This window comes from Strix uralensis, chromosome 4, assembly GCF_047716275.1.
Source record: "Strix uralensis isolate ZFMK-TIS-50842 chromosome 4, bStrUra1, whole genome shotgun sequence".
NCBI lineage: Eukaryota > Metazoa > Chordata > Aves > Strigiformes > Strigidae > Strix > Strix uralensis.
The window spans coordinates 26,228,228-26,240,804 of NC_133975.1; the positions used below are offsets into that span (position 1 = coordinate 26,228,228).

Consider the following 12,577-nt stretch of genomic DNA (forward strand, 5'->3'; position numbering starts at 1 on the left):
CCTTAGTCACTTGCTAGTAATTTTACTTTTGCATTATTTCTAGGTAAAAGATAGATTATATGAGATTCCAGACTTCTCACCAACTATTAAAGGAGTCCTGTGGGAAAACTGGCCAATGGATAAAGGTGTTTTTGTTGCTTTTGATGATGATAAAGTGTACACTTACGTTTTTCATAAGGATGCCATTCAAGGTACTGTAAATGTTTTTAAAAACTTACTATTTTAGATAATAAAGTAAAACATGTTCTGAATCTTCATTTGTCTTAAATATTTTTCATAATTGCATATAAAAATAAAGAGTACTACAGAAGTTTTAAAGTGCAACTGATGAATAGAAAAGTGGTTGCTTTGTAGGTTTCTCTGTAAAGCTCCAAGAAGGCAGTTTGGTCTTAACTCCCTGAGCTTCTTGCTATTATAATTTTTCACATGGAATTTACACATCGTACTTCAATTGTAATTTGAAATGTTCATGAGAAAATCTTAGGATCAGGGTGACAAAACTTGTGTTCGCTTACCCTGTTAACTAAAATTGTAACCATAGCAATTTCTGTGTTTGTGACAGAGAAACATTAAGAAATTTACCTACAAACATTTGGAAAATGACCTTACTAGTTTAGAAGATTTATGTATATTTACTGAAAAATATGTGCTGTACAGTAGACAGTGACTACCAGAATTAGAGACATTGAACTAATGCCCAGCAGATCTACATTATTTCAGCTGTGACTGCTTGCTACACTTTATACCATATAGGGGTTTTTTAAATGATGTCGTCTTTTCTTCCTGATCTTTGAATCTAGGATCAAAGATTATTTTGGCAGGTGGCACGGAAGTCCCCTTTTCCCATAAACCTTTGTTGTTGTATAATGGAGAATTAACTTGTCAGACTCCAAGTGGGAAAACAAACAATATCTATCTAAGCACTCACAGTTTCCTTGGCGATTTGAAAGACTTTGGACCTAATGAGCTGACGCAAATGCTTACTCAGACTTTAATGCTGAAAAGGTACATCTGCGCTTTAAATTGTTTTCTTCTGTGTTTATAGCTCAATACAGCATATCCCAGTGATATAAAAATGTCTTGCTGAATATTGACAAGGTAGATTGATCCATGAGTCCATGTAGCTGTCTGTGCAGACCAAGCGAAGTAAGTGACGCCGTGGTGCTTTATTTGTTTTTCCACTGTCAAGTAAAAGCTGAAGTAATTTTTTTTTTCAAGATTGATCAGGGGTTTTATGACAGTGGCTCTTCCAAAACTGGGTGAAAGTTCTTCCTGCATACTCCCCTCCCACTGTAGTGAAGCAGTGCAAAATCAGTTTAATGGAAAGAATGCCAGAGTAGGGAAAGCAGATAGTTTCCAAAAAAAGTGTGGTAGAAACAGGTTAAACGGAACTGTAAGTTATGCGTTTGTATTTCTCATTTCTTCCTGACACACCTTTCTCTCCATGGCTTAGAAGTAAATGCTTTTTGTGTTTTCCCTACCATAGTATTAGGAAAAAAAAGTGTTGAAGGGGAATTTTAGGTATGAATTACACTAGTTTTAAATGTGTTTTACCTTCTATAGGTTTTCTGAAGCATGGGAGGTGTGCAGACTTCTTAACGACCAGTCTGGTTGGAATGAGCTGGCCAAAGCTTGCTTACATCATATGGAGGTGGATTTTGCAATACGTGTTTATCGGACATTTGGTAATGCTGGGATGGTCATGTCACTAGAGCAAATAAAGGTAAAATCTAAAGTCCCTTTTAAATAGGAAACATGGTGATTTAATTCTTCTTTAAGAATTGCTGAATTCTTATTTTTGTGCAGATTTTGGTTTTTTTAAAATAGAAGGTGAATTATTTTCAAGGGAGTTAATAGTTATAGAGGAGAAAGTGTCCGAACCATGTAACTGTTGCTTGGTTTTCTCTTGAAGTGGTTGCAGTCTCTACTGGAATGCACATTTCTTTCTGCATTTGCTTGAGAGCAGCAGAATATATTCATGTCCAGTCATTTTTCAGCTCTTTTTTCCTCTGTTGTTTTTAAGAAAATGTTTTAAGGCCACTATTATTATTTTTTAAAAAAACAGATTGCAATTATACATCTAAAAGTGTGCATGAAATAGTACCTTAAAAATATACTTCTGCAAATTGTTGATTTTAGACAGTGTTAGCTGTAGGGGCTTTGAGCTACAATAAGAAAGTGAGGGCTTTCTCTGGTTTGTAGAGTCCAATACACATGGTTATAAAATGTAAGGATGTTTTGTTTTACTGGGCTTACTAGATTATGTTACTTAAAACAATATTTTTTTTTTCCTTTGCACCTATTACGTCTTTTTACAGGGAATAGAAGACCACAACCTTTTAGCAGGACATCTTGCCATGTTTACTAGTGATTTTAATCTGGCTCAGGATTTATATCTGGCATCCTCCTGTCCTATTGCTGCACTTGAGGTATTCATTTAAGATGTGTACTTTTTTTTTCTGCTGTTTTCATCTCCACCTTAACGTTGGAATATTTTACCTTCTGATAATTCTGCCCTTTTATGATTTTGTTCTTGCCATTGTGTGACTGACAGACATTATTTTAGGATGAATGTCTCTCAAATTGTCTGAATCTTTCTACAACACTAGCTCTATATTTGTATTCAGTATAATATAAAGTTCATATTAGAATTCGGAATTTCATACTTGCACCAGAAAATGTTACTGTTCTTTGTTAATAGATGCGAAAAGACTTGCAGCACTGGGACAGTGCACTTCAGCTGGCTAAGCGTTTGGCCCCAGACCAAATCCCTTTCATATCAAAGGAATATGCAGTGCAGCTTGAGTTCATGTAAGTTCTCCTGTAAAGTTTCAGTATAAGAACATTAAACCAATACTCATGCTGCCTGGAAGAACATAGAATTGTGGTACAGCTGACTGCATTGCTGAGAGAAGATTCTGTAAGGTCTTGCAGCTATAGTACGAGGAAGAGTAGTTTTGTAAGGAATACTTCATGCTAGAGACATATGTTAGCAAATAGTTACTTTTGATTAATTTCAGTATATCTGGGTTCTTTGCAACTTGTAGGTGAACTGTACAATAATATCATCTACCAAATAAATACTTTGTTGCAGGCAAGTGCTTGAAAAATAGAGAAAGTTCACACTATTTAACACTTCTTACATTGGACGAAAGCCTTGCCTTTTGCCCATCTTTCCTTAAATACCCAGTAGCCTTCATTTTCTTACATATTTTAGGTAGAGGAGTGTCAGATTTCAAGGCTGCTGGTCCCTGAAAGAGAGAAGGTATTAACCATTTGCCATGATATTTTAAAGTCTATTTTATAGCTAATTCTTCCCAGACGAAACCTGGTCTGTTTAATGTCTAAACCAAGAGGTAAAACTTTTATCTATTAATAGAGTTTTCAGACAACTCCCCCCGACAGTGCCCATGGCACTGAGAGAGGGCACTTGTTGGTCACAGAAAGAAAGAACAGAGGCAGTTGAAGAAATGTAGCCATCTGTAACTTGAGTTCTGAATGTACTTAAGGAAGAAAAATTGCCTTCATTTTTATGTTGCAAAAATTCTAAATAATTTTAGAAGGTTAGTTTCATTTATCTCCCAGAAAAATGTGGAAGTAGAGATGAAATTATTGAGGTGTATTGTGCAGATAAATTCTTTACCTGCCTTTCAAGGGAGATTTATTGGTCTCGGTATAACAGAATTGAGAGATGGGCTGCCTCTTTGACTAATAGCTTGATAAAGTGCACAGGAACTGCCATGACATACTGTGTGACTGTCCATCTTTTGCATACTTCACGTCTTTGTATGAAGTCATTAACGTCTAAAGCAAGACAGAGACATGCATAATCTGTGTGGTAGGAAGGTAACCGTCTCTTCCTATTAAAAATATTCTTCTGTATAACTTTCAATTTTCTTTTAGGGGTGATTATATTAATGCACTGGCACATTATGAGAAGGGAATCACTGGAAACAATAAGGTAATTCCTTTTTAGTAATGATAGCATTTGTACTATCATACTACACATTGTCATCATGTTTCAGACTAATTTGAATTTAGATTTTTTTTATTCAGCTCTAAATCTGTATGACTGTTCCTTTTGGGATAGCAGTCTTTATGCTTCTTTTATGTTTATTGTACAGACTTGTGCTTTCTCTAGGTATAAAGCAGTATTGCCTTTGTATTAACATGTCATAACTAGACAGGTTTTTATAATTTGAGCAGTTTCATAATAAACATGCAAATGTCAGAGAAAATATGGCTAGGATTTTCATTGTTATAACAAAAGTTCTAATTATTCCTTCTGTTCTTCTTTACTGAATTGTTATTATACAAGCAAGGATTGTGTTAGAAAATAAACATCATATTCACTAGATCCTCCATTATTCTGGCATTATTTCCCCTAATATTTGGAAATTGTCTGTTATGAAGCAGCTTAAATGGTAATAGAAGAAAATAATAGGGGAAATAACAATGTTTTCTGAATTCAAGCCATTTGGCTTTATGAAACATCAGTGTCCTTACCAACTTTTTAAAGAAAATAAAACAAAGGAAATGTCCTGCTTATAGTTTATCTACTGTTGGTTTTGGAGGAAAGAAGAGAGTAGTACTGAGCTGTCTGTAAAACAGATTCTTGTCATGTATGCTTGATCTGGAGAACTCTTGTAAGTAAAATGTAAAAATTAAAGACAAAGCTTAAGGTCTAAAACTAAGCCAGGATCTTCTAAAGAAGTGACAGCTGCAGCTAGGCAAGAATTTTGAGACAAAAATTGATTTAACTAAGTCCATGTAATGTTTTCTTCATTTGTTTCAGTGCTTGGTTACTGTGGCTTTTGTGACCTGGTATTTCTGATGTAGAATGTATAGTTACTGCTTTTTATTTGATTGCCAGTATCAGGAACATGATGAAGCTTGTCTTGCTGGAGTGGCTCAAATGTCCATTCGAATGGGAGATATCCGTCGAGGGGTAAACCAGGCCATTAAACATCCCAGTAGGTTACTAAAAAGAGACTGTGGAGCTATTCTGGAGTGTATGAAGGTATTCAAAAGAGTTCAATAAAGCCAAGGCTGAATACGTGAATTCATTAAGCTATTTATTTATTTGTAATCTTGATTTAGAAATCATATTTTAATGATTTTCAATATTGTAGCAATTTTCAGAAGCTGCTCAGCTGTATGAAAAGGGACAATATTATGACAAGGCGGCATCAGTATATATTCGGTGTAAAAACTGGTAAGTACAGGTTTCAGGGAAGTGTTATATTCCAGAGGACTTGCTGTGGTGCTCTTTGGAAAGGAATGATTCTCTGAATAGCATGAAAGTCTGATTAATTATGTTTCATTGATTTTATTTTTCCCTCAAGCTTAAACAAGAACAGTGTTCTCTCAGAAGCTTCTGTTGTTTTAAACATAGTCTTACTGTAAATGGGAAATAGTCTTCCTTTTTTTTTGTGTGTGTTATAAGTTACCTGCAGTTTTTGAGTCCTTTGTGGGTGTGTGCACATGCACATGCGCCCACTGAATTTAGTAATTTTATTCGTGTAGTTTCTGTTTAGTTCATTACATTTCTTCAGTTATAAAATACATAGCTGAGACTGAATATTCAGATAGTTGGAAATGATTCTAAGTTCAAGTGGAGTCTATCATGAGTAGTCAAAATCACTGGCATTATGTTCAATACATTTTTTTTTTTTAGTGAATTTTATTATGGTCAAGTTTCCAGTGGAAAAGTACAATTTACTGAGAGATTTAAGGGCTTAATTCTTGCCTAATTACATTTTATAGACTTGTACTATTAAGAACTGATTGGAGCAGAGATCAGAAGGACCGCTTCTCTTTCATACGAGTCCTCTAAAAATTAGGTTAGAATATTATTTCATTTATTAAGGAAAATTTTATTCCCTCATAGAAGTGTCAGTGGCATCAGAACGGACCAAGAGAATGCTCCATTAAGTAGGGTAGCTTGCATGTAATGACAGCCATGATTTGGAAAGTGGGAGGCACAAGCTTTGTTTACTCTAGCAGAAGGAGGTTCAGTTTGGGTAGTGCTCTATTGTTCAGGCAGGGGTGAGATTTAAGGTCAGCTTCTCTTCAGTCTCTCATATCCTTTGTCTTGAAAGGCCCACTGCTTAGTTTGCTGGCTTTTATAGATTGTATCACTCTCTGCAACTCCTGAAGCTAGATTTATGGCAGGACTGACATAGTTCTGTGTTCCTCCACACTCTGCTGTTATGCATGTTGTCACTCAGAGAGTCAGGTTCTAACTGCCTAGAGTCCTCTGTACAACCTATGGCCTTAAGCACACAATCACACCTTATTGGTGGTCTTTTTGTACTCTTTTGCACATTCTTTCAGCTTACAGCTTTAATACTGTGCTGCTTCTGTAGATTAATTAGAAAATACCAGCGGTAAAAATTGTTAGTCTGGCACTTCTTATGCTCGTACATCTCAGACTTTAAAAAGAGAAGATAATTTCTTTTAAGTCTGTACGTTCATGAAGCAATCTATAATTTCTAGTTCTTGCATCTATAAAGTACAGCTTTTTTGCTGTACTTAACACACTATGTTAAATTCTTTTTTAGCCTCCTTTTCAGTGTTGATATAAATATGCCTGGTTTACTGGACAAAATTTGGAACCAAATATATTTATTAAATAATTATTATCTTGTCTTTCTAGGGCAAAGGTTGGTGAACTACTTCCTCATGTTTCATCTCCAAAGATTCACCTACAATATGCAAAGGCCAAAGAAGCAGATGGCAGGTGCGTTTGAGTGCTTATCTTTTTTTTATAAAACATGTTGTTATTATTATTGTTGTTGTTGTTATTGCTATTATTATTATTATACATTACTCTTTTTGTAAAATAAATTAAAAGACAGACCTTAAATTCTGTATAAAATAGCCTTGTGAAAATGGATTCTGAAATATGTAAACTTAAGGTGTTACGTAAAGATTTTAAACAATATCTAAGGACCTTCCACTAAGTATCAGAGATGTGTTTCTAATTGATTGTTTTCCTTATTAATATCTTTTTAGCGAAAATCATTAAAGGTTTTTAGGTACTGCACCCAATGCAGTATTCCACTTACCAGAGTATTGAAGTTCAGTTTGTTTCTAACCGATCCTTAGCTGTGGTTTTTAAACGTCATTCAAAGGTGGAATAACTATGAAAGAAAATTTTTTGTTCTGGAACCAAATGACTGCACTTGCAAAATATTGAATAATGTGAAATTACTGTCTGAAATGAAAGCCCCAAATAGGTTATATTTAATCACAGAATGTAGTTTCTGCTAGTCCTTACATGTAAGTAAGTGTACTTCAGAATAATACTTCATACTGTGAAACAGCATCAAAGCTAAATGTTTGCATTGGTGAGACTAGAAAATACTGTTTGTGTCAATTGTGTAGTGTGAGAATGAGAAGTTTCTTCATCTTGTTCACAGAAGTCTCATTTTTAAAACTGTGCAACTAGTTATGATCTGTTTGTTATTGTTATCTCACTCCCAAGTGATTTCATACGGAACTGATGAAACAGGTGATGTTTGCTGATGGAACAGATGAACTGCTTTTAACATATACTAGAAGGGATGCTGGCAGAGTAGGTCAAAAATACTATTGTGATAGACGTTTTTCTGTTTTCTTCGCCTTTCATTCTCCCAAGAGAAAATGAAATAGACAAGAACAACATAGTAATTGCAGAACAAGGCTATTATATGCAAATTGAAAGGAAGGTGTCACAGAATAACCTCTCAGAAATAAAATACTGTATGTTTCTTTCACACCATATTGTAAAGAATTATCTATAAGTTAGAAAAACTGATGTGGAACCATTATTTTGCAGGTACAAAGAAGCTGTGATAGCTTATGAGCATGCAAAACAGTGGGACAGTGTAATTCGACTGTATTTGGATCACCTTAATAATCCTGAAAAGGCTGTTAATATTGTGAGAGAAACACAGTCTCTTGATGGAGCAAAGATGGTGGCCAGGTAACAATCATATTACACAGGTTGAAAAAAAAGGGTGAAAGAGGCCAATCTTACTGGAAGTTGTTGAGGCTTGCTAACATATCAAACTCTGTTTATTGGTACTTGGTCAGTGGTGATATATTTCAGTTTATTGATTTGAGTTCTTTAAAATTTGGACAGCTAAGCAAGTACTGATTTTTTTCTTTTTTTAAACTTTCTGATTAAAATCATATTAACCTGAAGTATTAAGTTCAGACAATAATAAAAGTTGCCATGCTGTATTAGAAATGTATCATATTTGTATGCCACAAAATATACTGTATTCCTAAAACATTTGGTGTCTTCATTATGCTGATTAGTACTAAAATATTAATTTGTTCATCTGGTTAGATTCTTTCTGCAGCTTGGTGACTATGGTTCTGCCATCCAGTTTCTGGTCATGTCCAAGTGCAATAATGAAGCTTTCACATTAGCTCAGCAACACAACAAGATGGAGATTTATGCTGATATCATCAGTGAGTATTCCAGGTTAATTGTTTGCTTTCAATATGTTTTGCTGTTCTTTTAGTTGGTTCAGACCAATTTGAAATCATAAGACAAAGGGTGTGAAGTTTTGTTTTCCAGCCTTTTCCATGTCCAGTCACCATGGACAGATTTAGCAATCTGTGTCTAATTCAGATTTACAAGCTAGACTTTGCTTTCAGCTTTGCTGTTGCCTTTGGTCTTCATTCTAGGTGGTTTTCAAATCTTGCCTGTGCTAGAGTTTTTTCTGTTTCTCCGTAGAGATAAAGCATTTGTCTAGACTATTTTCTTGTGTCCGTTGAGGAATCCCTTTCTTTGAACTTGATACACGTAGAACTGCTCTTCCAAAACTGAGAATTTTACTGGTACAATTCTTGATTTTTATCCCCTCTTTTCCTTTTTTCATAGTTCCAGCTCTTTTCTTACATGTGTATGTCGCTTGTCTTTCCTGGTTTTCCCTTCAAGGCCCTTCGTGGCCTCCTCTTGTCTCGGTGACAGACAAAAAGGAGACTTTACTGAGAAGCTGACTCAGGCCATCAAGTCAGTCAGTGTGCAGCTTGTTAATTTGCAATAAATTTTGTATTTTTCACCTGTGTCAGGCACTATTCTTTGTGGAAAGAGTTCCACATACGTATCTACCAATTTATCTTATATTTTCAATTAATCTCTTCCTTTAAAAATTTATTCTTGTCATGAAGGTTATAATAACTTTGCAACAGTAGCTTGGTGATGTGCTGTTGCAGCTGCTTGTCAAGATGGCCACTATTGTTTTACTGTTCCTTATGCTTTCTTCCTTCTCTCCTGTCCAAAATAGGATGTCTCAAATTGTTATCTAACTGGATGGAAAAGGGATTTAGAACTAACTTTGGAGTAGTGGCTGTCTTTGTTGTAGATGTGTACAGTGGAATGGAGTCTTGGTTAGAAGACTAAGTAGTATTCCCTGCTACCACAGGGTTACATTGGTCCTGGTAGTCTTGCTCTGTGCAATACATATATACACTCTCATATTCTTAAACTATGAAAATAATTCAGGTGATAAATCTCATAATCACTATTCTGTTTTATTCTTGCCAAGACATAATGGAAAAATTCATTAGTAGGTCATAGTTAGGCCATTTTATTAAGTCTGTTATAAAAACAGAAATCCCATTATGGTGTAAAACCTATGGAAACAATTATTTCACTGCATTATTAGCTCCTAGTGTCTGACATTTAGTGTGATTAAATAGGAAAAACATGTCTAAGACATAACTTGAGTCTAGCTGGCTTTGGTTTTCTTTGAATGTCAGTAGAAAAAAAACCTGTAGAATAGGAATTTGTTCCTTCAGTAGGGCCTTTATTTTACTTAATAAGAGTACTCTGCTGTTATTGCAATGTATCTGTTGCAGGTTCTGAAAGTACTACCAATGAAGATTATCAGAGCATCGCACTATATTTTGAAGGAGAAAAGAAACATTTTCAGGCGGGAAAATTTTTCTTGCTGTGTGGTCAATATGGACGGGTCAGTACTTAAAGGATAAAACAGACATAGTTAAACGTTCATAGAAGCTGTTCAAAATACAGTACTTATCAGAGAAGTTCATAGTGAACCTTAGCTGCTGTAACTGATGACATACTGATATTTTTAAAAAGTGTAAAAAACATAAGTAAACTGTTTATATTTACAATTATCTACATTGTATTCTGTGAATTATACACTGCCATGCATGTAACTTTTTCATAGCAGTAGAGGCTCCAGGTGGATCTAAACGTTATGAACACAGAAGTAGAATTTATTTATATTAGCTTGGCCAATGAAGACTTGGTTGCTGACTAATTAATTCAACGTTCCCTTAAAGTTTTTTTTTTTAAAAAGGAAATACGTTAATTGAAGTATGTCAATTGACAGACTTCTTTTCGATCAGTTACAAATCAGTGAACTGACACTTACTAAATGGCTGACTTTTGCATACTGAACACATACCCAAAAAATATTACTGATTTTTGCAAATTACAGCCATTATAGGTGCCCATTCCTTCAACTGGGACATAGGGGGGGTCCACTGGCACATTAATCATTAATTTCTTCTCACCATATTGCTCTGAATATCTTTCACAGTTAAATGAAGGTATATACCAGAATTTGGCAAAGACTCAACTCCTCTTTCTTGCAGGAGTATCTGTAAGAGCAGCTGCTACCTCTGTAGTGTACGTGGTTATCCTTATATCTGTAAAATACAGTCAAGATAAGCATTCAGTGTGCCACTTATCTGTCAAATTGCAGAGAGAAATAACATATAAATTAGGAAATAAAATTTAGGAATTAGGAAAAAAATAAAAATTAGGAAAATGTTAATTTCATGTGTCTCAGTTTTAACTTTTCTTTTGTGTCATTTTAGGCATTAAAGCACTTCATGAAAAGTCCAAGCACAGAAGATAACTTGGCTATAGAAATGGCAATTGAAACAGTAAGCAACTTTGATAAAAGGAAAAATTCTTCATCTTTTCAAGAAGTTTACCTTCAGAGTTGTGACATTTTCATAGCGTGAAACTCCACATAGTGTGCTTGGACAGATTGAAAATAGAAGGAAAACTGTATCACTGAAGGTGACATCCAAACATTTAAAAAAGTAGAATAAGTTAATACTGACACCAGAGGAAAACGTGTTTTCAGTCTTCAAAGGAGGGTTTATGAATTCATTCAGATTTTTGTGGTTGTGTGTCAGAGACACCCGAGTTTGGAATATTTTTTTTTAGCAATATCCATACACAGTTTTTCAGTTTTGCTGATTTTTCCAGTCTGCACACTATGGTTAGAGAAGTCAATATGCCTCCATTCTCTCTGTCACAGAGTCACAGAATGGTTGAGATTGGAAGGAACCTCTGGAGGTCATCTGTTCCACCCCCCTGCTCAAGCAGAGCCACCTAGAGCTGGTTGCCCAGGACTGTGTCCAGGTGGCTTTTGAGTATCTCCAAGGAAGGAGAATCCACAACCTCCGTGGGCAACCAGTGCCAGTGCTTGGTCACCCTCACAGTGAGAAAGTGTTTCATGATGTTCAGATGAAACCTCCTGTGTTTCAGCTGGTGCAGATTGCCTCTGGTCCTGTCACTGGGCACCACTAAAGACAGCCTGGCTCCTTCCTCTTTGTGCCCTCTGCTCAAGTAGTTACATAATTGACAAGATCCCCCCTGAACCTTCTCTTCTCCAGCCTCAACAGTCCCAGCTCTCTCAGCCATTCCTCATATATCAGATGCTGCAGGTCCTTCATCCAGCCATTTGCTGGACTCTCTCCAGTATGGCCACGTCTCTCTTGTACTGAGGAACCCAGAACAGGACACAGCACTGCAGGTGTGGCCTCACCTGGAGTAGAGGGGAATGGCCACCTGCCTTGACTTGCTGGCCACACTCCTAATGCAGCCCAGGATACCATTATGCTCCTGTGCTGCAGGGGCAGATTGGTGGCTCATGTTCATGATGACCCCCAGGTCCTTTTCTGCCAAGCTGCTTTCCAGCTGGGCGGCCCCCAGCATGTACTGGCACATGGGCTTGTTCGTCCCCAGGTGCAAGATTTTGCCCTTCCCCTTGTTGAGCTTCGTGAGGTTCCTGTCAGCCCTTTTCTCCAGCCTGTGGAGCTGGAGCAGGGCAGCACAGCCTTCTGGTGTATCAGCCACTCCACCCAGTTTTGTATCAGCAGCAAGCTTCCTAAGGGTGCATTCTGCCCCATCATCCAGACCAGACTGGTCCCAGTATTAACGCCTGGGGCACACTGATAGTTACTGGCCTTCAGCTAGACTTTGTATTACTGGTCACAACCCTCTGGGCCTGACCATTCAGCCAGTTTTCAGTCCACCTCACTGTCTGCTCATCCAGCCCATACTTCATCAGCTTCTCTGTGAGGATGTTATGGTAGACAGTGTCAAAAGCCTTTCTGAAGTCAAGGTAGACAACATCCACTGCTCGTTGCTCTCAGATTCCACCATCAGATGGAAGACCAGTTGCAGCATCAGTCTTACACCTTTCAGTTTTCATCCTTATTATCTCCAAAAATCTCTTTTCTATCCCTAAAAAAAGAAGAAATTTGGGATGAAGCAATCTTTGCTAACTAGTATTTTGCTCATGATCTCAAA

General features: G+C 36.5%; 1 protein-coding gene across 5 annotated transcripts in view; it reads left to right on the plus strand.

Annotated features, from left to right (window-relative positions):
• Window positions 1-12,577, plus strand: part of WDR19 (WD repeat domain 19) — a 48,581-nt gene that overhangs the window by 19,512 nt on the left and 16,492 nt on the right. For 4 of the 5 annotated variants that reach the window (XM_074866003.1, XM_074866004.1, XM_074866007.1 and 1 more), the window contains 13 exons: window positions 44-191; window positions 801-1,005; window positions 1,564-1,723; window positions 2,319-2,429; window positions 2,702-2,811; window positions 3,904-3,961; window positions 4,874-5,020; window positions 5,133-5,215; window positions 6,659-6,742; window positions 7,823-7,969; window positions 8,339-8,463; window positions 9,859-9,971; window positions 10,849-10,917. In XM_074866003.1, coding sequence (XP_074722104.1) covers window positions 44-191; window positions 801-1,005; window positions 1,564-1,723; window positions 2,319-2,429; window positions 2,702-2,811; window positions 3,904-3,961; window positions 4,874-5,020; window positions 5,133-5,215; window positions 6,659-6,742; window positions 7,823-7,969; window positions 8,339-8,463; window positions 9,859-9,971; window positions 10,849-10,917 — 1,560 coding nt within the window. The remainder of the gene's footprint in view (window positions 1-43; window positions 192-800; window positions 1,006-1,563; window positions 1,724-2,318; window positions 2,430-2,701; window positions 2,812-3,903; window positions 3,962-4,873; window positions 5,021-5,132; window positions 5,216-6,658; window positions 6,743-7,822; window positions 7,970-8,338; window positions 8,464-9,858; window positions 9,972-10,848; window positions 10,918-12,577) is intronic. The other variant, XM_074866005.1, reaches the window with a different exon arrangement.